Source organism: Ctenocephalides felis, unplaced genomic scaffold (assembly GCF_003426905.1).
Source record: "Ctenocephalides felis isolate EL2017-DRISC unplaced genomic scaffold, ASM342690v1 CF-g0.4_SCAFFOLD_01886, whole genome shotgun sequence".
Taxonomy (NCBI): Eukaryota; Metazoa; Arthropoda; class Insecta; order Siphonaptera; family Pulicidae; genus Ctenocephalides; species Ctenocephalides felis.
In genome coordinates this window covers 23,323,248-23,349,764 of record NW_020538040.1, presented here as the reverse complement: position 1 = coordinate 23,349,764, position 26,517 = coordinate 23,323,248, and the positions used below count along the sequence as shown (strand labels likewise).

The 26,517-nt window shown below is 33.8% G+C and overlaps 1 protein-coding gene across 1 annotated transcript in view; it reads left to right on the top strand.

Annotated features, from left to right (window-relative positions):
- Nucleotides 1-9,905: 9,905 nt before the first annotated feature.
- The window catches only part of LOC113374776 (collagen alpha-1(I) chain-like), a 25,222-nt gene continuing 8,610 nt past the window's right edge, over nucleotides 9,906-26,517 (top strand). The window contains exons 1-36 of the mRNA XM_026614744.1: nucleotides 9,906-9,956; nucleotides 14,144-14,738; nucleotides 14,808-14,885; nucleotides 14,974-15,027; nucleotides 15,231-15,440; nucleotides 15,517-15,558; nucleotides 15,776-15,949; nucleotides 16,076-16,273; nucleotides 16,382-16,435; nucleotides 16,572-16,634; nucleotides 16,743-16,889; nucleotides 16,998-17,111; nucleotides 17,204-17,251; nucleotides 17,445-17,513; nucleotides 17,627-17,737; nucleotides 17,860-17,928; nucleotides 18,133-18,243; nucleotides 18,348-18,491; nucleotides 18,566-18,604; nucleotides 18,979-19,215; nucleotides 19,313-19,456; nucleotides 19,530-19,592; nucleotides 19,772-19,828; nucleotides 19,903-20,061; nucleotides 20,270-20,365; nucleotides 20,500-20,544; nucleotides 20,676-20,756; nucleotides 20,934-21,005; nucleotides 21,149-21,196; nucleotides 21,269-21,352; nucleotides 21,425-21,502; nucleotides 21,579-21,659; nucleotides 21,776-21,979; nucleotides 22,064-22,544; nucleotides 22,719-22,936; nucleotides 24,616-24,639. Of these exons, the coding sequence (XP_026470529.1) occupies nucleotides 9,906-9,956; nucleotides 14,144-14,738; nucleotides 14,808-14,885; nucleotides 14,974-15,027; nucleotides 15,231-15,440; nucleotides 15,517-15,558; nucleotides 15,776-15,949; nucleotides 16,076-16,273; nucleotides 16,382-16,435; nucleotides 16,572-16,634; nucleotides 16,743-16,889; nucleotides 16,998-17,111; nucleotides 17,204-17,251; nucleotides 17,445-17,513; nucleotides 17,627-17,737; nucleotides 17,860-17,928; nucleotides 18,133-18,243; nucleotides 18,348-18,491; nucleotides 18,566-18,604; nucleotides 18,979-19,215; nucleotides 19,313-19,456; nucleotides 19,530-19,592; nucleotides 19,772-19,828; nucleotides 19,903-20,061; nucleotides 20,270-20,365; nucleotides 20,500-20,544; nucleotides 20,676-20,756; nucleotides 20,934-21,005; nucleotides 21,149-21,196; nucleotides 21,269-21,352; nucleotides 21,425-21,502; nucleotides 21,579-21,659; nucleotides 21,776-21,979; nucleotides 22,064-22,544; nucleotides 22,719-22,936; nucleotides 24,616-24,639 (4,543 nt within the window). The remainder of the gene's footprint in view (nucleotides 9,957-14,143; nucleotides 14,739-14,807; nucleotides 14,886-14,973; nucleotides 15,028-15,230; nucleotides 15,441-15,516; nucleotides 15,559-15,775; nucleotides 15,950-16,075; nucleotides 16,274-16,381; nucleotides 16,436-16,571; nucleotides 16,635-16,742; nucleotides 16,890-16,997; nucleotides 17,112-17,203; nucleotides 17,252-17,444; nucleotides 17,514-17,626; nucleotides 17,738-17,859; nucleotides 17,929-18,132; nucleotides 18,244-18,347; nucleotides 18,492-18,565; nucleotides 18,605-18,978; nucleotides 19,216-19,312; nucleotides 19,457-19,529; nucleotides 19,593-19,771; nucleotides 19,829-19,902; nucleotides 20,062-20,269; nucleotides 20,366-20,499; nucleotides 20,545-20,675; nucleotides 20,757-20,933; nucleotides 21,006-21,148; nucleotides 21,197-21,268; nucleotides 21,353-21,424; nucleotides 21,503-21,578; nucleotides 21,660-21,775; nucleotides 21,980-22,063; nucleotides 22,545-22,718; nucleotides 22,937-24,615; nucleotides 24,640-26,517) is intronic.

Sequence of the window (26,517 nt, the reverse complement as noted above, 5' to 3'; positions counted from 1 at the left end):
AAAGTAGTATTTAATTTACTGCATTACAAATATATTATCATACAAAAAATTTGTAAATTACATTCAATATTATTCAAATTATGTAAAACTATATAAATAGTTTGGGTTTTAATTGATTGTGCTAGGGATATGCAACAATTGTAATATAAGAAACTGAAATGTGTACACATATGTGCTTACGCATTTTTTGGGTTTTAATTGATTGTGCCAGGGATGTGCAACAATTGTAATAATTCTTAGAAACTTAAAATGTGTCTACGTATTTTTTAACTAAAGTAAAATACTCATTTTACCTCAGCTATTTATTCTAGTCTTTTTTCAACAAGTGTGCTATTACAATAGAATTTGAAACTGCTACTTTCTATTCAAATTATGGTGTCATTGCATTGAAAATTAATATATTAATAATTATCTGAATAAAATATAAAATTTGCAAGTTTATGTAAGATATTTTTAATCTACTTTCTACAATATACTATAGTAATAATAAAGGAATATTTATAAGTATGAGCTATTTTATAAATATAGTTATTAAACTACTATGTAAACTCAACTCATCAAATAATAACTTTTCAAATAGTAATTTAGTAACAAAATCTTATTGAATTGAGAATTTGTTAATAAGTTGTTATTTAGTTGGAAAATACCCTTCTCATTTATTTTTTTAACTAAGAGCAGGAACAGGTCTTCAATATAAATTTTACCATACAAACCTATAACTCAAAGTAGTATCAATTATCATTTTTAGTGAATGTATTAATGTTTAGTCGAGTTTATTTAAGTTTTTTTCACTTCAATACTTAAAAGTTCCTGAAGAAGGGTATTTGCCATATCCACAAAACATAGAAATAATAACAAATTTAATTTAATAAATATATCTAATTATTTTTTAAAGTTTCTGAAGAAGAATATTTGCCATATTCCCAAAACGTAAAAATAATTATAAACTAAATTAAGTAAATTTATCTATTTTTTGTTTAAGAAAAGGTTTTAAGATCAGAAAAAAAATATTAATAATATAAGCTATCCATAAAAACAAACTATATATTGTATGTTTTATCATAATATGTTTATTTTGTAGAAGTTTCAATTTAATGAATATCTGTTCGTCTACATTGCAACTCGGCATGAATGTTTTTTTCATAATATTTTATATAATATTAGGTTGGCAACTAAGTAAGTGCGGACTTTTTTTAGAAAATCAAAGACATTTGTTTATGAAATTAGAAAACTTTGTTCTGTAATGTATTGTTTATTTTGATCAATGACTTTTTGTCAACTTTCAAGCAACATGATTATCCCACTTTCATAAAACTTCTGGGTATTATTGAAGAAAAACTGAATCGGGTACAATTTGACAACATCATAATCATTGAATTGATTTTCTATTCAATGAGTTTTATAAAAATCGAAAGGTGGACATAAGGCAAAATATTTCAACCAAGCTCCAATAATTTTTGCTAAGTAGCAAAAAAATATGTGATTTTGGATGTTATTATACCAAGGAGACTGAAAAGAATACACCTGCTAGAAATCTGATACATAGAATTAAATTCATATCACTTTTTCCTGGCTTTTTCTCGTTTGTAAAAAACCCTAAATCGATCGTTTGGTATTTGAAGTACAATTAACAATGACCACTCTACTACTGTTATTTATTTATCATATGCCATTTAATTCTTTAGAGTTATTAGATGTCCACTAAGGACAATTGTAAATTATATGGTGAAATAAACAAAAACCTATTATTATCCTAATTATGACATATTATATTGCATTGATAATATTAATAATAACGACAAAAAATCCTTCTCAAAATAGAATTAATTCCTTCCCCAACGTTCCAAATCCTATGAGCAAAGTATGCGGCTCGCACCTGTAAAAACAATTAAGCATTTGTTTTAATCAAATCATACTAATTAAAATTTTTGCTTTGCCAAGACAATAACGCGGCAAAGTTCCTTTATAGTTTCTTTTAATGAATGAAGTCAAATTGTATATTGTATTGACAGCAAATAAGTCGTCGTCGATGCGATGATAGTTCAACTGTACATCCTAAGGATTCAATTGACCTTAGCCTTAATTCTCGAGCAGAATTTCTCATTCCAGCGGCGATTGAATGATGGTATTTCAAGGATTCATTTTTCACGAAGCTCACTTATAATGTACATATTTACCGTACGATAATAATATTCAACGCGCTTTTACATACAATAGAAAACAAAGGTTCACGTTCTAAATTTTCAACTGGAAATCACAAAAATTAGTTAATTTAATATGGTAATTTTGATATTTTCTAATCACTAATTTCATATTGTTTTTTTCTTACAGTTCTCTGCGCATTCAGCAGGCTATCGCTGGTAAGTAAAATAATTATAATTAAATAAATAATTATTAATAAAATCATTAGAATAATTAGATGTTAATATTCCAAGGAGACTGAAAAGAACACATCTTTTTAACACTTTAATTCACAACTAGTGGTGTATGGCATCGTGCCTTAAGGCAAATTACAGGAATTTCCCGTACCTTAATGAAATATTCGAGGAATATTAAATGTTTTCAAATAAATTACTATAAATAATTCAACTTTTATTATTTTTATTTTATAAAAAGTAAATGAACAAAACTTAATCAATTTGATTTAAAATGAAGAACATTGTCTAATATTTCTAAGTATTACATAAACTGAATTGCAAAGTTAAAATTATTCATTTGAAGTATATAAGTGATGTTTAGAACTTTAGCTAGAATTAGAATTAACATCCGAATTATTTTTCGATATTCGAACAATTTTTTTTTGAAAATTAAAAGAATTGAAATAAATAAAAATCTTTCCCCAAAAGCAATCGTTTCGTCAACACAAGCAAAAAGTGTTTTAAAACAATCAAATTGGATGCTTAGATCTCTCAACAACTGCTATTTTTTGCACATTTAGCACTGGACCTGCCTTTGTCAAAATCTAATCACCACTTCTTTCCCCTCTCTTTCTGCTAGGATTATATTACACTATTTCTAGTAGAGATGATAAAATTTGAGATCAATAATCTTAAGTAAAAATCTGATACAATTACTACTTGATATCAAGCTCGATGAGGTGACTTGGCTTATCCACGTTCTCACCATGGCCAATCTCAATAAATATTATTAAGAAATTTAAAAACATTAATAAATAATGGTTATTAGCTAACGAATGAAAGTTACAGAACTTATATTCTCCAAAAAAAGTCTGACCGAACTTTTTTTTTGATAAGAGTAGAACATGAGTATACCAAAAATAACTAAAAGTGAATTAAAAGCTCATTTCCGCAAAACTTTGCCTTCTAAACATGATCACATATTCTTTTCTCAGTCTCTTAACTATTAACCTATGTATATCCAGTTCCTTAATAATAATCTTAAAATTCCTTGACCTTTCCGAAGCGTATCGTTTAAAAACCTTCATTAATTGTATCCTTATATCACTAATAACGATAATAATGATAAATAGTATAACAACCAGTTCTCGGTCAGTAATAATAACAGAAATTAGCAAACTCGCGGTAGCTGCAAACGGCCCACAGGCAAACGAACCTACGCTTCAGAAGACAATGAGCAGTTAATATTGTAAAATAGCTTTTGCCTTTGATAACTTGTGAATAATATAGACAGAAAGCTGATGTACAACTTATACTACATTCAACTTAATTCAAAATATTTGAAATAAAATTATAATTTTAGACAAAATCATATTATTTTGAGTTACTTTATTAAGCAATGAATTCAAAAGTTTGCCATTATAATTGTTACTAGTTAATCAGATTGCTTTCGGTTCGTCAAGTAGTTTTTTGTTAATATAATTTGTTTTTAATAAATATTTTTGTAGTACTTCGAGTTTCTTGATATTCAAGAGACAAATGATTATAAAATCAAAATATTTTATAGTACACCGAATATATATAAACTACAAATACAACTAACAAAAAATACTAAAATCAAATAACTTTTCAAGTAATTGATAATTACCTAGTAAACACCAAGCGTCGGTAGCAATCTGAAATCGACATAGGTTCCACATAGATGTCACACCGCTGAAGGCAAGCTTGTGGATTTCAGATTACCACCGCCACTCAGGTCACACATTGTTTTACTGGGTATTTTGAAAGAAGTACTTAAATGTAAGGAATATTAAATAATGCACATGAATATCAATTTACCTTATTAGATAAGGTGATTACCTCGTAATGATTAAGCACGTGCGTCCGCAGAAACTAGTAAAGGGTTCAAATCCCAACTTCGGTCAGCTCGACGATATCAAGCAGTGTGATATTAGATTTTCGTTTGCATTTAAAGATCATAAATATGATCTCAAGTCCGAATCGTCTTTTTGTGAGCATTGCTTCAATCTATATACGCCAAGACTAAAAAAAGAGTGATGTTCGTTGGGTTACTCACTCGAGCAGTATTTTTCTTCTTGCACAACTATCATATGGATACTCTACATTTTTACTGTACATTTTTAGTACATTTATTTTTGTACCAATACTGCTTATTAAAAGCTGAGGTGCAGAGTACAGGATCAGGAAATTTTTTAAAAAGAATGTATAGAAGGAATGAGGAAATTAAAATTTTTGTCGCAATATGGGTCCACTTCCATTTTCCGCTTTAAAAGCTTTCATACAATCATAGACCAAATCAAGGCAAGCAATCGGCATGGTATTAGTCATAGAAAACAAATAAATGGTTAAAAAAATAATGTATACATTTATACTATAATTTATGTCTGCATATTATTCCGAGCCCTTCGTCTATAATACCTTTCGGCTGGCTTTATTGATATTACAAATGATATTACGTGGGATACTGAGTGAAAAAGATTGTACATCATACTCTTTGAAAATCGTGACTAGCCATTGGCGAGGTTGAGTTAACGTCTTCAGTTGGCCGAGAAATTGAACCCCGTGAAACTTGATTTAATATTTTCCTTATGCCAGATGCATAAATCACTACCTGATGTTCATGTGATTATGGAGAAACCAATCTAGAAGTTCAGATCACTTTAGCATTGCCTAATGGTTACAAGTGCCTGTTAATGATTGATATTTGTATATTATTAATCATTAAATTTATACTTGTTTATCTATGTTATTAATACTACAACATGTTTCTTTAATCTGAATAATTTGTTATAGCCATTTGAAAGTTTCGAGTTATGGTTTAATCACCGTGTCATCTTTCAGGGAACAACAAATTCTAGGAATATCTACTGTACTTTGTACTACAAAGTAAAAGTTTGTAGCACGTGAAATACGTTTAATAAAATATTTTGCTAATAACATCTTGATCCTCTAATAGTTTCACAGATTTCATCACCAATCAAATTTTTTTAAATCAACTATCACAATTTTCGTACAATTTCTGCGTTTCTAAACATCTGCATTTTTATTATTATACTTTTATACGCATCTTTCCTAATTTTAGAAAGGTGTTTTTTGTAAAAATTTCAAAATATTTCTTAGTAATTTTTTTTTAAATATATATCCTACATCAGCCAAACTGTTACAATATATCACACTCTTCATATTGAAGTATTAAAAAAAAATCATATCTTTTGACCCACACAGAAAATTTTCATGATGCAAATATTGAATTATTAACAACAACTACAATAATACCTTCTTAACGAAAAGAAGATACACAAATATTTTTTAAAGAAAACCACTCAAAAACTTATTGTCTTACATAAATAACAACGTGTTAATTCAACCATAAAAAATATTTCGTCTTGGTGAAATGTTTTAAATTATGATTAATATTAAAAAACCAAACTTAAAAAAATGAACAATATCGGAGCTGTTCCTCAGAACTTTTTGCTGAAGCCCTTTATTGACTTGGCTAATTGTATCATAGAATATATTGGTAATAATACCGTATGATGAACTGAACTGTACAGTACATGAATACATTTCTAAAAATATGACAAGTAACCATATTAGCTCAAAATCCTTGACCATAATTCATATTTCATAATTTATTAACTTTTGTAAACGAAAATTTTACACACGAACTACTCTTGCAGAATACTAATTTGTTAGTTAGTTCCAGAAAACCTATTTCATATTTATAGTTTTTGGCACGATAATATATTGCAATAGTTAAAAGGAAATTAGACGGATTGTAAATTTATTTGATGATGATCTATTAGATCCAATGGTGTATGGTAATTTCTACCAATAAGAACTGTTCCTAATAGAATAAAATTAGTTATGTGCGTGCACTTTAGCAATGCTTATTAACCAAAGGACCTTTATGGATTTTACCAACAGTATATTCTCTATAACAAATTATATACATCGAAATAACATTCACAGGCTGCAGAATTACTGGTTCGTGGCAAAGCCTAAGGCAAATAATAGAGACGCGTCGAGTGTTATCAGAATAAAAGTATTAGTCAAGGCAAACGCGTATACTCAATAATAGTTCCGTACTAAAAGGAATTAATCATTATTAGTATTCTAGATAATAGATAGTCGAAATTATTGGTCTAATGACATGTTTGCACCGTTTTATTATCAGTACATTAGGGGAGATTGGGTACGGTTGTGCCACATTTTTATTAAAAAATTTAACATAATATAACAATATATAACAGAATATCATTTTTTAAACAAAGTTAACAAGAACTTTTTGTGACATCAATTTTTTTTAATTGAATTATCCTTTCCTCTTCTCTTTCGTTTTTGGTCTTGGTTAAGTTAGATTTTTTTCTCTTTAATCTTCACCCACAAAATTTGTCAGAACTGTACCCAACGCACACTTTTTAAAACAAACCATCGTTATGATTAAGCTAATTTAGCTACGCAAAAGCTAATTTCTAATAATTAACTACTAATTGTTCAACTTCGAGCATAATAATGAAAAAAATATGTACATGTATTATTAAAAGAATTCGAACACGAAATCTTACTTTTGGCTCTTTAAAAGCATTCGGTCTATAGATCATGTTAATGTAGGGCGCCGACTCAATGCAATAATGGAAACTTGTTCCAACTAACATACTTCATTTTTCTCCCTCTGGGCCTTATCTCAAAATCAGTATAGTTTAGCTGTTATGACGACTATTACTGTCATATCCTGGCACAATCGTACCCAGTCTCCCCTATATTCAAATCATATTATTGATTACGGCTTGTTTATGAATAAATAAATAAATAAATAAATAAATAGCTTTGCGAAGCAGTATCTAAAACTGCACATATATTTGCATTAAAATAATTGTTTTACTGATCTACCAATATAGGAACTTTATTTTGATGTTCAGAAGCATAATTTTGTATTCAGTGGTTAGTGGTACACAAATTTTTTTCAAAGTAAATCACTCAAAAACTTATGCCTTATATAAATAACAACGTGTTGTTTTAACAATAAAAAAATTGCTTAGTTATATCTATTTACCTTTCAGGGCGAGGATTATTAAAGTCGTGTAAAATTGGGTAAATTCAAAAAAACTCAATTATTGATTTTTAACTTCCGAATCATCTAAATGGTCATTGCAATCACTCTTATTAGAAAAGTAATTCACTCAGCCAGTTCAACTCATTTTTGCCAAAATCTATCTTTCAGTTAAGAAGAGTTTCGTATAACGCATTCACCGTGTTATATAAGGGTTGACTGCATATACATAACGTATATATTTTACAATAATATAAATAATAATGATGTTAGTTGTTATATAACGATTACATTCATATTTATTGATTATTCACTATCTGATGATCAATATCCAATATTTATTTATTAGGCTTTGTCTATAAATGCCTCTAACATTGAACATGTTTCTCGACGTCTCCAGGACATTTTAATCTGCAATCTATTCAAGTTCATCAATTTACTATCACTAAGCCGATAATCATTTCTATCATTTGTCATTATTGTTATTCCGTCACTGGTGTGACACATGTGATTCCTTGAATGACGCCTTTGGCGGATTATTTATTTATTTACTCACAATCTATGACACGAACTACCTTACGGAAATGTTAGACACAATGAAATAATATCGTACACGATATGAGCATATTATTAAAAAAAAATATCTATATGCAAAATTTTATTTTCAATTGTTATTTTACCAAAAAAATACCTGGTCGAAATCGGAATGTGGGCTTCCTCGTGGCTTAGTCGTTAAGCTCTGATCTTCCTGGTAGAAGATTCCAGGTTTAACTCTTCCAGTCTGATGTCAAGCAGTTGTGATATCCGTTTTCACTTGAAAATATAGAAATTTATAAAACCTTTAAAGCTTTTCCTCAGCATTGCTACAACAAATTAAAAAATCATTAGTATTAGAGAAATTCTAATAATAAATTATATCAAATGGAGATAAACCAACCGTTGAGTTCCTTCTCAACAGCTCATAGGCTTCTTAAGTTCTGATTGCTGCTCAAAAAAAAAATCAAATGTCACCTGAAAATTTGATTTTACTTCACAGTTCTTTCAAAATTAATTTCTACAAATAAATAAATTGATATCTAATTTTTTCTATACAATAAAACATTTTTCTTAAATACTGTCAAGGTGTCAACAATTTGATTTTTTTTAATAAAAATGATTTTGCCAACTGCAGTTTTCTGCGATTTTCTAGAAAACAATTGGTCATACTCGAAAACAGTCTTCAGCAATAAAATTACGAGGGAAACAATATGTAAACTAATATGGACCTGCATATAGTTTTCTGGAAAATGTTCCAATTTGCTTTAAATTGTAGGAGCGTAGGAGAAATCTAAAAGTACATAACAATTGATAGTAGTAAATAATTAACTGTTCTTTTACAATTGGACAATACTAGAATTTTCTATATTATGAGATATTTAGTAATTTACATTACAAACAAAATAATAACCCACTTAGCCACCATACAAGAATCTATTTTACTTCAAAAATTATGTAACAGTAAATGCTGTTTTTCCAATCTTTCGTTCGATCTCATTTAGCGTTGAATTGCGTTTATTTAAATAGTTTTCAAATACTAATTAGCTTCTCACAAATAATTTTTTATAACATCAGAATATATTACCTCATTCATAGTACATTGTTATTATATTATACAATATATACTACATATTGATTCAATTCCTTATAAATATTCTCAAATGATGTGTGACAAATTAATACAAATGCTCCAGTAAATGCAAATAAAATGGTTATATAATTATTATGTGGCATGATATTCTTGTAAACGTGCTTCATAACAATAATCTTGAAATTGAGCAATCTTTCGTAGTAAATTAATAATATTTAATTGCAAAATGAGTATTATTGAATGTTAATTTCCAGAATTATTGCAATGTTAAATGCAGATGCCCTGAATATCCAAGACTCAATAGCATGAGAAATTTCCTACTGCATTTATGAACTTGTTAAGAAAATATTAAGCAATAGCAGTTTTTCTTATTTCTTTGAAATTCCCACTAGAAATTATGTTCTAATGTGATAATGTGATTATAGCAATTATCAAATATAATGATTAATTCAAATAAAAAATCAATCAAAACATCGGAGTTATTTATAATGACTGTTTTCAAATAAATAATTTTTTATCACTGTAAATTTGAAATCATAATTATAATTATATTACTCGTTTAATAAAATTTTAACCTCATTACTTTGCAAAGATAAAATTTTATTAACACGTATTTACAATGTCTCTTAATAGGATTTTCAGTTGAAAAATCCTAGCACGATTATAATGTTTTTGATAAAGATATAAATTTATGTCCCATAATTATCTCTATAAAAAATGAAACCCAAACATTTTTAGAAATCACTTTTTGTGCTCATTATATTACAATTAGATTAATCTTAAACCATAAACATTGTCATAAATTAAATTTTTGTAATTAAATTAAATAAAATAAAAACATTTAAGAATGACACAAGTCAAAATAGGGCCGAATTTTGGAGGTTCTGTATGCGAAAAAGTATAAATTGTACTTTTAAATTCAAAATACAATACAAAAAACAACCTCATGTTTTAAAATAATCAGTTTTGATCTAATGAAGCAATCTGCATTTAATTGAGAATTATAAATTCTGAATTTTTGCTCTACTGTAAAATTTTACTATTTTAACTTCTGGCACTTTTCTAATAAATGTACGATGTATTTCCATTTGTTTTGTCTACCTACAATACAATTTTTTTTTAACAGCTATCAAAATTTCTGGTTTTCTATAAGCATTTGTATTGATCATGCTAACTAACAGCTTTTAGAAGGCAAGTCAATGATTCATTAAGTTAAAATAGATATCACTACTGCTTGAAATCATGTTGCACGCAACACGAGATTTGAATTCCAAACCGTTCACTGAAATTCAGTGGTCGCCAGGCTGAGGCTCTACCACTTGCGCCACGCAATAACTTATCTATAATAAGATTTAATACTTCATAAGGTGTGACCATTAATCACGTGATTGATTTTTAAATTTTTTTGGAGTTTCTTCCCCTCCTTGGTAATGGGCAGGAACTGCCCTAGGGCAGGTCCATGAGCTGACTTAAACTCCAACTCAATCAAGGAAGAATAGTGTGAGAAATTTCTCATTTTCATTTCACTGTAGTGTCCGAAATGGGTTAATTTCAATTGAAAACATATTTTTGATCATTATTTTAAAGTGAGAATGGACATCGCTACTGCACGATGCCAGGCTGTCCAGAGCGGAGTACGAATTCATAACCCTGTCCACATGAGTCCGTGAGCTTAACCATTGCTTCATGGAACACCCTTGGTGATATGTGGTGATAAATATCATCATCAGTTAAGCCCCCTCTCCCACCCAATGAATTCTTGGAAAAATTTTATAAAACTTTGGATTTTTTTGCTAAAATTCGGGTAAAAAATAGATACACGTGATATCTTACTAGATTCACCCCTTTCCCTTGTAATATTTCGTAATTTTTTGTCAAACTTTGCCTCCCAGATATCATAAAAAAATACATTGTCAGACTGGTGCATTTTATATTCATGGTCATCATTGACTACACACAGTGCTGGATTTACAGTAGGGGCAGTCGGGGCTACTGCCCAGGGCGGCAAATTTTGGGGGGCGGCAAAATTTGGATAGCAAGAAAAAAATTCTATACAATATGTTTTAATAACATTTTTTATTTCTAGAAAAATAATCAACAAAACATAATACGATTGCAATGCAAAACTTGGGTTCAAATAACCGATTAATAAAATTTATTATTTTGCCTTGCCTTCCTCTCCGAACGTAAATTATCAAATTGGTTAATACTCGTAAGTCATTATCAAATTTGGCAATTTGGCTAATATAAAAATGACTTTTTTTTATATTTTGATTTTTTTTTTTGAAAATTATGAACTTTTTTCAAAGCAATCGCGCTGCATAGCTGTTTCAGAGACGAAATATCGAAACTCAATTACCATTTTTCGAAACGGCTGGACCTTCCTGTGCCAAAAACTAATCAGAACGTCTCCCCATCAATACAAATCTAATATTTTTTTAATTAATCAAGTCGATTTCGAGAACACGGATCAACCAATTTGAATGATTCGATTCCAATTGATAAGAAGACGTGTTGTTTAATTATTGGACAAGGCAGGTCTAACTGTTTTGAAGATTCGGACCAGAATTCCAAAAATGATAATTCAGTTATTGAGAAATGGAGCGTCCAATATCATTAAAAATGTACATGTATTGACAAAATGGAGAACTGCTCAAATTTGTGGGAGGCACATCTAGCGGTTTCGGTGATCCAATAAAAAAAAATTGGAAAAGAAGCATTTGGCGATCAAAAGTAATTATTATATACTATAGATATATGCACATCAAATTATCAGATATTTTATAGATATTTTAATGATAAGTGTAAATTTTGTATACATTTCTATGGGTTCTGTAACATTTTTTATCGCGCTTACATGCTTTTACACGTATTTTGTGTCTACGCAGCTGAAGGAGCGCGATTGCTTTAAAAAAAGTTCAAAATTTTTAACATATTTCAAATTATAAAAAACACAAAATTTTCAAAAAGTCAATTATTTCAGTTTTCAAAATTTTTTTTTTTTTTAATTTCAATTTTAGATACGGGAAGTTGCAGCACTTTGCCATAAGGCACGATGCCAAGCACCACTATTTATAGTATGTAGTGCGTAATAAATATTCTGCAATCAAGTTTATTAAAAATATATAAAAACTATTTAAGTAAAATGTCATGGATGGGGCGGCATTTTTGTCAGTGCCCCAGGGCGCCAAATTTCTAAATCCGGCCCTGACTACACATTACAAATCATCTTGTTGACTTTGGCAACTTTTCCCAAAAATATAAATATTTTCTCTTTAGATTGGAATACGATATGGAAATGAGATATATTATCCTTCAGTATTTTTTTAAATAAATATAATTCTTCTGGGAAAATAGTAATGTATATGATAAAAAGTATGAATAGTATCGTGCATACAGCACAATAATTTAAAGCTTTTCCATTGCTCGCGTCGATTTATTAGCATTCGAACGTTTACCGCGATTACAAATGTCAATTGAAAATCGCGTGATTATGAAAGAGGCCGTAATGCGATGTGTGTAGCATTTTCTATCGAAGAGCGAGTATAAATGTTATTCTTTTTGTACTCAGAATTTCAAAAAAAAAAATTAAATCTAGTGGTGCATGGCATCGTGCCTTAAGGCAAATTGCTGGATCTTTCCGTACCGAAAATTAACATTTCTAAAAAAAACTTCAAAATTTTACAAAACTTCACAGTCTAACGGATAAACATTGGTACGGAATCCATAGAAATATTAACAAAATTTACACTTATTATTAAAATCTTTATAAAATATTTGATGATTTGTGCTTATGTCTAATGATCTTTTTTGACCGCCAAATGGCACTTTTTTCTCATTTTTTAGTGGATCCCCGAAACCGCAGGATCTGTCTTCCCAAAAAAAAAATTATTTCGTCAATACAAATAATATGTTTTTTGAATCATTCAAATCGGACGCTTCGTTCACTCAAATATTGGATTACCATTTTGCCTAATATCTTCAAAACGGCTGGACCTGGAAAAACTAATCAGCACGTCTCCCCATTAATACGAATCAAATGTTTTTTTAATTATTCAAATCGGTTGATCAGTGTTCCCGAAATCTTCGACGAAAAATTGTATCCGAACACACATACACACACATCAATTCAATTCAATGCATAAAGGCATTTCCTTCGCTATACAAAAAAAACACACACATCAATTTTTTCTAAAATATGCCAAAATGTTCAGAAACCTCTGTAACGTAAAGATATGCAAAAAATTTCATTTACCAAATAAAAAAGTGCAATATGTAAAATTCCTTGCGTTGATTTATTTATCCGATACCTGTTTCAAAAGTGCATTCATTTTAGTTCAATATTTTTCTTTCCCCAACTCCAATATTTAATTAACCGAGTAATATAATTGCAAACAATTATTAAAGAAAAGAGCCTTTTATATCACAGAAATAAACATGTGGCAATCCTTTTAAGAAAGGTATATTTCATGTTATTTTTTGTTGTATAATTAATTTGGCTATATATTAATGTACATAGTATTTAGACTAGTTATGAATTAATAAAGATAAAATGCAAAATCAAAATTATGTGAATGGCCAATAAAAAGTCTGCCGACTCTCACTTAATAAGCAACGGGATGATTAGTTGATTTAATAGCTCACTACAAACAGCTTATAATAATAATCTTAAGGCATTCTCATTCTCGTACGATTTCGCACATCGCACATCTAGCATCGCTTTAACATCGTGAGAATAAAAGATGCGCTCGGCGAATATGACATTTTGAACTGACACTCGACGAGTGACCCAAACCGTCCCGGGTTATGAAAGATGCAGTGCGAATGATCCTTAAACGATTGCAGTAGTTGTTAATTAAATAGACGATTATATAAAAAATACACTATTTAATTGTGCTCCGCCCGTTCTATAAATTTCGTGTAAAATATCTGGAAGCGTGTACTCCATTAAATTGCTTATATTCCTCTGAAGGATATTAATAATATAGTTTCAATAATGATTTATTAGAAAACCGTTAAATAAATTATCTCTATACACTAATAATATTAAGAGTGATTATGAATAAATGTTATTTGTCCCACTAGGCGCAAGAGGGTTACGTTTACGAAAAACCAAAAACACCTTTTGAAATTCCTACGACATCAAGACCTGGTCAACGACCGGGATTTCCAGGCGGTCAACCCGGATATCCTGGTAGCCCCGGAGGGCCCACCGGACCTTTTGGTCCCCAAGGACCTGCTGGACCACAAGGCCCAAGCGGTCCTCAAGGGCCAGGCGGTCCTCAAGGTCCAGGTGGTCCACAAGGGCCAAGTGCACCAGGTAGACCTGGAGGACCAAGTGGCGGTGACTTTCCTAGTTCGAGACCGGGAGGATACCCAAGTGGAAGACCAGGCGGACCGGCAGGCCCAGGTGGTCCTGGAGGACCACAGGGGCCATTTGGCCCTGTTGGGCCACAAGGCCCAGGCGGACCACAAGGACCAAGTGGACCTCAAGGTCCGAGTGGTGGCTATCCAACTAGCAGACCAGGTCCACAAAGCCCCAGTGGATTTGTTCCAGGAAGTGGAACAAATTATCCAGGTGGTGGCTATGCCCCTGCAGGCAGACCACAGGGCCCAGCTTTTCCAACTCCTGGAAGCCCTGGAAGTAGACCAACAAGCCCTAGTTTTCCAAGTGCACCAGGTTAGATTTTTATTTGAATTACTTATCCCATGTAACGCATTATTTTACTAAATATATTCGTTTAAAAAGGTGGTCCTGGCGGTGCAGGATTTCCTAGCAGACCTAGTACGCCTGCCCAAAGACCTTCAGGTGGATACCCATCTCCAGGTAGCCTACCAATGCTTTTTGAAAAGAATTGTTTGATTAATTTATTCAATAATGTAATTAAAACCTTTCAAATGTACATCATTTTTAGGTTTTCCCGGAAAGCCAAGCAGTCCTGCTGGACCAGCAGGAACAGGAGGTCCAGGTTAGTTTTGCTTTCTTATATCAATATGCCTTCTTATATCGAATATATATAAATTTATTAACGTAAATTTTAACTTGTGATAGTAATGTAACAAAATATAATAATTACATCATTGCACAATTGTAGTCATTATCCAATTCTATTACATAATTTTACGTTCGATAAGCTTACATAAAATAAAAATAATAAAACCTCGCTAACAGGAGCTGGAGGTCCCGGAGGACCTGCAGGATATCCAGGTGGCGGCTACGCACCGGCTGGTAGGCCAACTGGTCCCACTTTTGGTCCAGGTTCACCAACTCCATCAAGACCTAGCGGTGGATATCCAAGCGGTCCCAGCGGAGGTTCAACAACTCCATCCAGACCTAGCGGTGGTTATCCAAGCGGACCTGCCGGTCCAGGTGGACCTGCTGGTACGACACATAGATAATATACTAAATAATGTTATATTGATAAGCAAAATATATATAAAAGATTACTTTCTTACAGGTCCTGGTGGTTATCCTGGTCGTCCTGGAAGCCCCGCACCAGGTTTGTAATTTAGATGTTGTATATAAATGGCATTGAATGTAAATGCATATATTATGCATACAATATTTTGTATCTAATTACATACTAGAAAAGATAAAAAACTTTCGTTATTTTTTATCAATACTTGTTTATATTTAAATACATAGAAATAATTGTCCAAAATTACTTGCACGGATATCTAACATCTAAAGTTATTAATTTAAAATATCATTTCCAGGAACCCCGGGTGGTGTTGGGCCGGTAAGTCCTGGTGGAGGATATCCAAGCGGTAGACCAGGACCTCAAGGTCCTCAAGGTCCACAGGGTCCACAGGGTCCACAAGGTCCTCAAGGTCCTCAAGGTCCTTCAGCATTTCCAGGTGGACGACCAAGTACTCCTGGAACAGGTACAGGTAAGTCATATTTTGGGGACTAAAAATATTATATATATATATATATATATATATGTGTGTGTGTGTGTGTATGTGTGTGTGTGTTATTGCAATACTGCAACTTCAATAACACAATATGTTCAACAGGTTATCCGGGAGGCGGTTATGCTCCAGCAGGAAGACCTACAGGTCCAACATTCGGCCCAGGAGCATCACCTTCCAGACCGGCCGCACCAAGTAGTGGATATCCAGGCGCTCCAGGAAGTCCAGGTGGTCCAGGTGGTCCAGGAGGACCGAGTGGGCCAGCCGGTACAGGCGGCTCTGGCGGACCAGGAGGATATCCAGGTTCTGTAGATTAGGCAACTTTAATCAAATTATTAATGAAAGTAGTAATATAATTAAAAACTAATTAAAAATGAACTTTAATTTTTAATTAACCTTTTTGATTTCCAGGAAGACCTGGCAGTTCAGGACCTGCTGGTCCTGGCACACCCGGAGGATATCCAGGTAAGTTAATAAAATTAAAAAAGTTAAAACTCATTAATATAGTATAATTTAATATGTCAATTAGTATTTTTTCATTTAATAATCATTGGGGTTGAATTTGTTTATGTTATTTTATTAGTAAAAGCGTTTATTTCAGGATTTCCGGGAAGCCCTGGTAGTCCAGGACCTGCCGGGCCCGGAGGTCCTGGAGGATTTCCAGGTTAGTAAAAAAGAATAAACTAGAAGTGTACAATGATAATTATTAAAAAAAACATACATACTAATTCATTCATCCAACAAATTTAGCTGAAAAAAAATCTAATTTCAGGATTTCCAGCAAGACCAACTACACCCGGACCAGCTGGTCCAAGTGGCGGATTTCCAAGCAGCCGGCCTGGACCAACCGGACCCCAAGTACCTCAAGGCCCTTCTGGCTTTCCCAGCGGACGTCCATCAGTTCCTGGCACAGGAACAAGTTAGTATATATGTTGATCTATCTAGAAAAAAATGAAAATCAAAGATTTAATAATTAAAACTATAAATGAAAAGAATTATAAGATAAAATTATCATGCATTTAAATAGGCTATCCCGGAGGCGGCTATGCTCCGGCAGGACGACCGACGGGTCCAACATTTGGTCCGGGAACACCATCCAGTCCTGGTGGAGGAGGAGCAGGAGGCCCAGGTGGCCCAGGAGGTAAATTAAATATATACACGGTTATTAAAAAGTATTTTATCGTTATATTTAATAGTTATATATAATCTGAACAAACAAAAATATTTTTATAGGATTTCCAGGAAGACCAGGAGCTCCAGGCGCTCCAGGTGGACCATCAGGTTGGTAAAAAATATCTTACGTATTTCAATTGAACATTAGACTCTTATATATATATATATATATATATATATATATATATATGTATATATATAGCAATATATGTATGTATTTATATGTAAGTGTGTTTTTATGTGTATATAGATTTTACTACTATTGATTTTTTTTGTAATTCAGAATTCATATTTATTTCAGGTCCCAGTGGATTTCCAAGTAGGCCTAGCACTCCAGGACCAAGTGGAGGATACCCAAGCGGACCTGCAGGTTGTTGATAATAAAATGTTTTTGTTACTTATTAACATTCATAGTTTATCTAATAATAACATATTCGTAAATCTGATAATGAACCAATACAATGAGTTTAATATACTTTTAAGTAAATCTAATAATAATCCAATATAACGAGCCAATTCTTATAGGACCTGGTGGATATTCAGGAAGACCTGGTACACCTGGACCAAGTGGCGGTTATCCAAGCGGACCAGCAGGTTGTTGACAACAAATTATTGAAATTTTCTTATTAACAATCAACTTTTAGCTATTATAAAAAAATATGTTTTACAATACATATAGTTGTAGTCAATAATATTGACTGAGTCAATTATTGTAGGTCCCGGTGGATTTCCAGGAAGACCCGGTACCCCTGGACCAAGTGGAGGTTACCCTAGTGGACCAGCAGGTTAGCTTATGTATTTAATTATTTTATGAATTATATAGTAAATAATATTAAAAAATAAACAAAACAACTTCACAGTCTCAACCGATAGATTTTCGAGAAATATTGATAGTCTTGAAACAAATACGCTTATTAGAAAGTGTAAAAATACATAAAATCCACAAACACATAAGTAAATGTATATTTAACACCACGTTGAATGTTTAGGCAGACCAGGAAGCCCTGGACCGGCTGGCCCTGTAGGCCCGCAAGGACCACAAGGCCCTCAGGGAACAGGTTATACCCCAGGACGACCAAGTACCCCTGGTACAGGAACAGGTGATTTTCATTAATAACATTTATATTTTATATTGTATATAATTTTATGTTACATGCAAGCAATTAAAAATTAAACATCTTAATTATTAGTACTTCAAATTTAGGCTATCCCGGAGGCGGCTATGCACCAGCAGGACGTCCAACAGGACCTACTTTCGGCCCTGGGGCATCAGGACCATCTCGGCCAGTAACTCCTACTGGAGGATATCCGGGAGCTCCTGGTGGACCCGCGGGTCCAGGTGGACCAAGTAAATATTTTTTAAATATTTCTGCTCTGAATCAGGAAGTATAAAAATCTACTTTCAAAAATTTTTTTCTGTAGGTCCTGGCGGATTTCCTAGTGGACCAGGACCAAGCGCAGGTTACCCTGGAGGTCCTGGAAAACCCGGAACCCAAGGTTTTCCTGGAGGTAAAAATATGCAAAGCAATGTTTTACTGAATGTTGTTATTAAATGAACTAATAACATGCTAATATTATAGTAAAACCTAATCTTATAGAAATATAATAAAATTATTTCATATAATATTATAATTGATGATACTAATATACGCGTATATTAGTATTAAGTAAATATATTTATTTACAAAATATTGAATAATTGTATTTAATATTCAATAATTCATACGTGTTTCAATTCCCTATATTAACTTACAATTAGTGTTACCTTATATAGGATATAAAAATGCTTGGCAATGCACTACCAACATTTTTTTATTAAAATTATTGTATATTAGGACCAGGAGGACTTCCAAGTCGTCCAAGCAGCCCAGCACCAGGTGGATATCCCAGCGGGAGACCTAGCGGACCCGGTTTTCCTGGAGCGCCAGGATTCCCAGGAGCACCAGGGCGTCCCGGTTTTCCAGGAGTTCCAGGTGTACCAAGTGGACCAGGAGGACCTGGAGGACCTGGAGGACCTGGAGGACCTGGAGGACCTGGAGGACCAAGCGGTACAGGCACACCATCAGCTCCAGGTGAGATGCATTTAAAAATAAAGATAATTATGGTTCCTATATTTTCTTCTAATATTTTTTAACAATGTGTAACTTCATTAAATTTCTTCTTTAATAGGTGGATACCCAGGCGGTGGATATGCTCCAGCCGGAAAGCCATCTGGCCCAACATTCGGTCCCGGATTCCCATCTCGACCATCCACTCCCGGCACCGGATATCCAAGTGTGCCCGGTACTCCAGGAACTCCGAGTGCACCTGGAGGTATGAAATTTAAACAATATAACAAATTTAAATTTTATCAGAAAAAAATACATGCCAATATTTTTATGTCCAGGTGGATTTCCTAGTAGACCGGGAAGTCCAGGGCCAAGCGGCGGTTATCCAAGTGGACCAGCAGGTTTGTATCATTCCTATGAATATATTCGATAAAATATAGGAATAACTAAATCGGAACATTTTTTATTCAAAATCAATCAATTATCGTCGATTAACAATAAAACAGTAAAAATAAAAAAATAGAAATATAAAGGAAAAACAGAATATCTCAAAGCTGTTACCAAAAACTAAACATTACAGGTCCATCACGACCCGGAACTCCAGGAACAAGTGGTGGATATCCAAGTGGACCAACAGGTTCTTATATATTATATTTGTTGAAAGCTATATTATTATAGTGAATAATTAATCAAATAATACTGTTTATTAAGGATCAGGTGGATTCCCAGGAAGACCTGGTAGCCCGGGACCTGCAGGCCCGAGTACAGGTTATCCAGGTAGTAGACCTGGCGGACCTCAAGGGCCACAAGGACCACAAGGCCCATCAGGATATCCGGGCGGGCGACCGAGCACACCTGGATCTGGAACAGGTGCGCCGTGCATATTTTGAATCACATGCATTATATAGATTTTACATTTATATATTATATATTTGTATATTTTCAAAACGTATAAAAAATGTCGTTTGTAAGATTTTTTAAAATTGCGATTTTGTCAATTTAACTTTCTATTTCTAAATTTTATTTAATTAAAACTCATTATTTTCAAATCTTAAATTGAAATTATCTATTAATATAGGATACCCAGGAGGAGGCTATGCACCAGCAGGAAAACCTGCCGGTCCAACATTTGGCCCTGGTGGACCCAGTGGTCCTGGATATCCTGGTTCTCCAGGTTTGAAATTTATAAAAAAATATAATATAATAAGAATAATAAGGCGTTTAGTAATATAAACACTATAAAATGTGAGATTCCATAAAGAAAAGCATACAGAAACATTAAAATAATGTGACTATAATTTTATTTAGGTACTGGAGGAGCCCCCGGAAGACCAGGAACTCCAGGAGCCGGCGGTTAGTGTGTTTTTATTATATTTATTAAAACTGTTTATCAATAAATATATAAAAGTAAACTTGCTTTTACAACAAACAATATGAATACTTCATTTCTAACTTACATGCGATAAAACATATCAACTTTGCAGGTCCCGGATTTTCTGGTAGACCAGGAAGCCCAAGCCCAAGTGGAGGTTACCCCGGTAGCCCGGCAGGACCTGCAGGGCCTGGTAAATGATTATTAAATGTTTAATTACAAAACTAATGATACATGAATGTAGAGAATCATCAGCATTTAAATACGCTATTAACGCATATTAACATATTGATATACTGCACGTACAAAATAGAAAAGTAAACATAAAAACGTTATGTTAGTGATAGTGTTTGATTATTGTAATTCATAGGTGTGAGACCAGGAGGATATCCCAGTGGCCCAGCGGGTACCAGTAGACCAGGTGGAATAGGCGGGCCATCAGGTAAATATTTCATTTCGATTTGCAGTAATAATGCTAACACAAAATTTTTACAACATAAAATCAGGTCACCACAATTTAAAATTTAGTTATTTAATTTCAATGACTATATTTCATTATTGTAAAAAAAAAACTTTTTGATATAGGTTTTCCAAGTAGACCAAGTAGCCCAGCCCCAGGAGGATATCCTGCAGGTCTGCTAAATTCCAATGTATTTATAATATTATTAAAGTAGCATCATATTTTTTAATTTATACTTTTTGTAGGACCTGGAGGATTCCCAAGTAAACCAGGAAGCGCAGGTCCAAGCGGCGGATATCCAGGAGGACCCGCGGGTCCAGGGGGACCTGGTCCGTAACATATAAAAATATAAAATAGCCTATCGTAGATTTTACTTAATATATTTAAACAATATTTTCTAGGTGGACCTGCTGGTGGTTATCCAGGAACAAGTGGCAGACCAAGTCCTACTTACGGACAACCAGGAGGTGTAGGACCAGGTATAAAATATTAGAGTGATATTGAATAAATTTATTATATAAATTGATATTATATAACACCTCTGGATCATTTTAGGAGGTCCCGGTGGTCCAGGAGGACCTGGAGGGCCAAGCGGAAGACCTGGTGGTGTAGGAACAATTGGCGGAATTGGACCTGGTATGTCACTTCTCTTAAAGTATATATATATATATATATATATATATATATATATATATATATAGTTGTTTATTTAACATTGAAACTTACATAATATTGCTATTTATCGTTTATAGGTGGTCCAAGTGGTCCCAGTGGCGGATATCCTAGCGGTCCAAGTGGGCCCAGTGGAGGATTTCCTTCAGGACCAAGTGGAGGCTTTCCCTCGGGGAGGCCTGGCTCGCCAGGACCTAGTGGCGGGTACCCGGGTGCGGGATACCCGGGCAGACCTGGAAGTCCTGGCCCTAGTGGGCCATATTCTGGGGGTCCAAGTGGCCCAAGTAAGTGTCTTCTCTATAACAAACAATATTTTGATTATAGTAGAATGATATAAATTAATTATTATATTAATCAAATAAAAACAGCTGGAGGAGTTGGAGGCGTGGGCGGTGTAGGAGGTGTAGGTGTAATAGGTCCACAAGGACCTTCAGGAGGTTTTCCGCAAGGACCATCTGGTGGTTTTCCGCAAGGTCCATCAGGAGGATTTCCTCAAGGACCCTCCGGTGGATTCCCACAAGGTCCACCCGATGACGGACAATATGAAGGAGGAGACTATAGCGCAATACCCGGAGAACCTGGAACGGATTATCCGGTATTCACAGAAATTTTCCAAACATCTTTTACATGTGATAGCCAACAATATCCTGGCTATTACGCAGACGTCGAAGCAAATTGTCAAATTTTCCATATTTGCGCAAATAACAAAACTTATGACTTCATATGTCCAAATGGCACTATCTTCAGCCAGGAACATCTTGTGTGTGTTTGGTGGTATCAATTCGATTGCTCCTCAGCACCAGGGTTATATGGAAATAATGCAAATATCTATGACTATTCCCAAATGGGATACAAACCTAGCTACCCAAGTCAGGCGCCAAGTTACCAAAGCGGTGGTGTAGGCGGCACTGGTGGCACAGGTGGAATTGGAGGCGTCGGTGGTGTAGGTGGGACTGGCGGCACAGGTGGAATTGGAGGAGTAGGTGGAGTTGGAGGTTCTGGCCCATCAGGAGGTTTCCCTACAGGAGGAGTTGGTCCTCAAGGACCATCAGGCGGATTTCCACAAGGTCCATCCGGGGGCTTTCCGTCAGGCTCGAAGGGTCCACAAGGTCCGTACCCAAGTGGACCGCAAGGACCATCTGGTGGATTCCCTAGTGGTCCCCAAGGACCTTCAGGTGGATTTCCCAGCGGTTCCCAAGGTCCTTCAGGGGGATATCCAAGCGGAGCACCAGGTCCTTCAGGTGGATATCCAAGCGGAGCAACAGGTCCTGCCGGTCGTCCAGGCGGCCCAGGTATTTTCTTATACATCGAATATATATGCACACATATATATATATATATATATATATATGTGTGTGTGTGTGTGTGTTTTATTTTATATTATTTGTGAAAATATTTTTGCAGGAATACCTGGAGGAGCGGGTGGTCAAGGATACCCAGGTGCCCCAGGATATCCAAGCGGCGGTAGACCAAGCTCTACTTACGGACAGCCAGGTATAAAAATATTATCCTGGAATACATTTTATGTTAAATAATAATATAAATCTAATATAATATAATCAACTTAGGCGGCGTAGGAGGACCAGGAGGAGTTGGTGGTAAACCTGGATCACCAGGTAAATTTAGTTATTTTGCTACTGCGCATAAATAATTAATTGCAAATCATGTGCAAACTTACACGATATATTAACATTAACATCTCCATTGCTGTGAAAACTCTGCATTTAAATTTTTTCAAATATTAAATCTATAAGTAATAACTATTATATTAGGTGGACCAGGAGGATTTCCTAGCGGCGGACGTCCCAGCACTGACTACGGAGCACCAGGTTTGTCAAAATTGCATTTTAATTAATACTAATAATTCCATTTTCTTTGGGCACTGGAAATTATTTATTCAACTACTTTAGGAGGTCCTGGCGGCCCGAGTGGTCCTGGAGGATTTGGGGGTCCAGGAGGTCCTGGAGGATTTGGCGGCCCAGGAGGTCCAGCAAGTGCAGGAAGACCAAGCCCAAGTTATGGCACACCAGGTTTGTTCAAAGATCACATATTCGAATTGTCCATCATGCTAACACTAAAATTAAAACAACTTCATTTAAAATTATACGATTCTAATACTATTCAAAAATTGCGTTAATCCAAGTACTTTATTTTTTTTTTATTATTTATTATAAATAAATAAATTATAATAATAAGTACTTTATATATACATATAGATTATGCAATTCAATTAGGAGGCCAAGGAGCTCCAGGTGGTCCAGGAACTTATCCAACTGGAGGTTCTCCTGGTAGTCCAGGTTAGGAATATAAATGTATATTTAAGAGTACAGCTGCTTTTAGAACAGAGTTATGATAAATTACTATATTACTACTAATCCGAGTTTTTCAATAAAATAGGTGCCCCTGGAGGCCCGAGCGGTTATCCAAGCGGTCGACCAGGCGGGCCAGGCGGTTCAGGTAAGACATGATAATTTAACATCAAACATATATTTTTACTAATAACAAAATATAAATTGTTTTTTATTATATTGGTAAATCAGGTGGTCCAGGTACACCAGGTACGCGACCGTCAACAAGTTATGGAGCACCAGGTTCGATAAGTTAACCTTACTATTAAATGTCGTTATTTTATTCAGAAAAAGTAAAGGCTATATTAATTTCTAGGTGGTCAAGGCGGCCCAGGAGCGCCAAGTAGCGGTAGACCATCAACTGGTTACGGAACTCCAGGTAAATTTATTTAAATATCTGCATATATTATTGATCATCAAACAAAATAAGAATAGTTAGTAATAAGTAAGTATAGTGTAAATAAGTAAGTATAGTAGTATGAAAAAAAAAACTCTTTTAAATCGCAATGTTCCTCAATTATTTGTATTACCAGGAGGTAGTGGTGGACCTGGTGGGCCAGGTGGCCCGGGAGGTCCAGGTGGATACCCAAGCGGAGGTCGACCAGGTGGACCAGGTAAAACAGTTTAACATGAGTAAATCATATTGTTTATAATAGACGTACCCAAAAAGTTTTAATTTGAAATACTTATTTGTAATAATTTTCCAGGTGCAGGTGGACCAGGATTCCCTGGAGGACAAGGAGGACCAGGGGGTGTAGGTGGATTCCCAACCAGACCTTCAACGGGGTATGGTGTACCAGGTTAGTAACATAGTGTGATATTGTAAAGTTTTAATAATAATATTGTATTTAAAAAGTTTTAATCGCATCCGATACCATTTTATTAGGTGGACCTGGTGGTCCAGGAATTGCAGGAGGTACAGGAGGTCCGGGCGTTCCAGGTGGTTTTCCAAGCGGCGGTCGACCGGGAGGACAAGGTAAAGCTTACATTCCAGAACGTGCTGATTAAACCTAATATTATATACTTTTAACACGTTTATGATTGTGCAGGAGGTCCGGGTGGACCAGGTACACCAGGAAGTCCAGGAGCTCCAGGCGGTTCGGGATACCCAGGTACAAGTCGGCCATCAACAAGTTACGGAGCACCGGGAAGTCCCGGTTAGTACTACTATAATTATTTTTTACTTGAATAATAAAAAAAAAGTGATAAATATTAAGCCATGAAATATAAAATTACAATTCATTTAATAACAACTTAACGCAGGCGCACCAGGCACATCATCGCTCCCATCCAGACCTTCAAGTCCTGGAGGTTTCCCGGAGCACAACCGCCACGACCTGGAGGTTTTCCACCAGCACCAGCCGGTCCAACGCCCAGCTCTCAACGTCCAGGCTTCCCACCAAAACCAGACGGCCCAGACAGGCAGTATCTTCCTCCAAGTTCGGGTTAGACACATGAAAATATAGCTAATAATAACAATAAAGAGAGAAAAAAAAACAAGAACACGATTAAATCGAAGAGCAGTAATGACGCCATTTATCAATAGAATAATTTAAAATACTGTTCGAATTCATCAAAATTAGAACGAAAAAAATAATGTTCTTGGTTTTTAATATAAAAAATATAGTAAATTAGATGTATTTTTAGCAGAAAAACAATTTTTTTTAAATATAGAACAATAATGCTTATTGCCATAAATGACTTGATGTAGATCACATAATGGCTAGGTAAATTTGGTCATAATTTCAAAAAATGTATATAATTATATAATGTAAAGCTAATTAAACCGTCAATTTACCAATTATTTTAAAAAAAAACTTACATGTTTTGCATTTCATTGGATATCAATAACTTTGTACAAGAGTTTCACATTTGCGGGTCCATTAAGAATATTTACATAACATTGGGCGTTGATGTAAAAATTCTTAATGGTCAAAAATACCCTCAAACTTTATATATTAATCTATTATTGTTCTAAATGCTATAAAAACATAAAAACCTAACTTTTGCATTTATTTAATTTTAGATAAGTCATATTTGTGTATTTATAATTATTTCTAAGATTTTTTTTTCATAATAAATATTCAACAATAAATTGAATAAACACTCAATAATATAAGAGAAGAGAATCATATCCTTGAAAAGTATGATTTTATCCGTAAGTGCAATTATTACTATTGTAAGTGTAATACTCCAAATAACATGTAACAAAGTTACCATTAGAAAAGTTACCACGCTTTACGTCCGGATAATTTTAAGTTTTAAAAAAAATTACATGTGATTGTATTTAAACGGATATATAAGTCGATTTTGAATATATTTGCAAAACTTGCCAAGAATAATTTACAAATATAAATTTTTGTAAAATAATCATATACTATATTGCAGCCTTAAATTTTATGTATATTGTTATAATGTACTTCTAGATATAAGTTCCGCATATGAAAAAGCCATGTATTATTTTGTATGCAAAA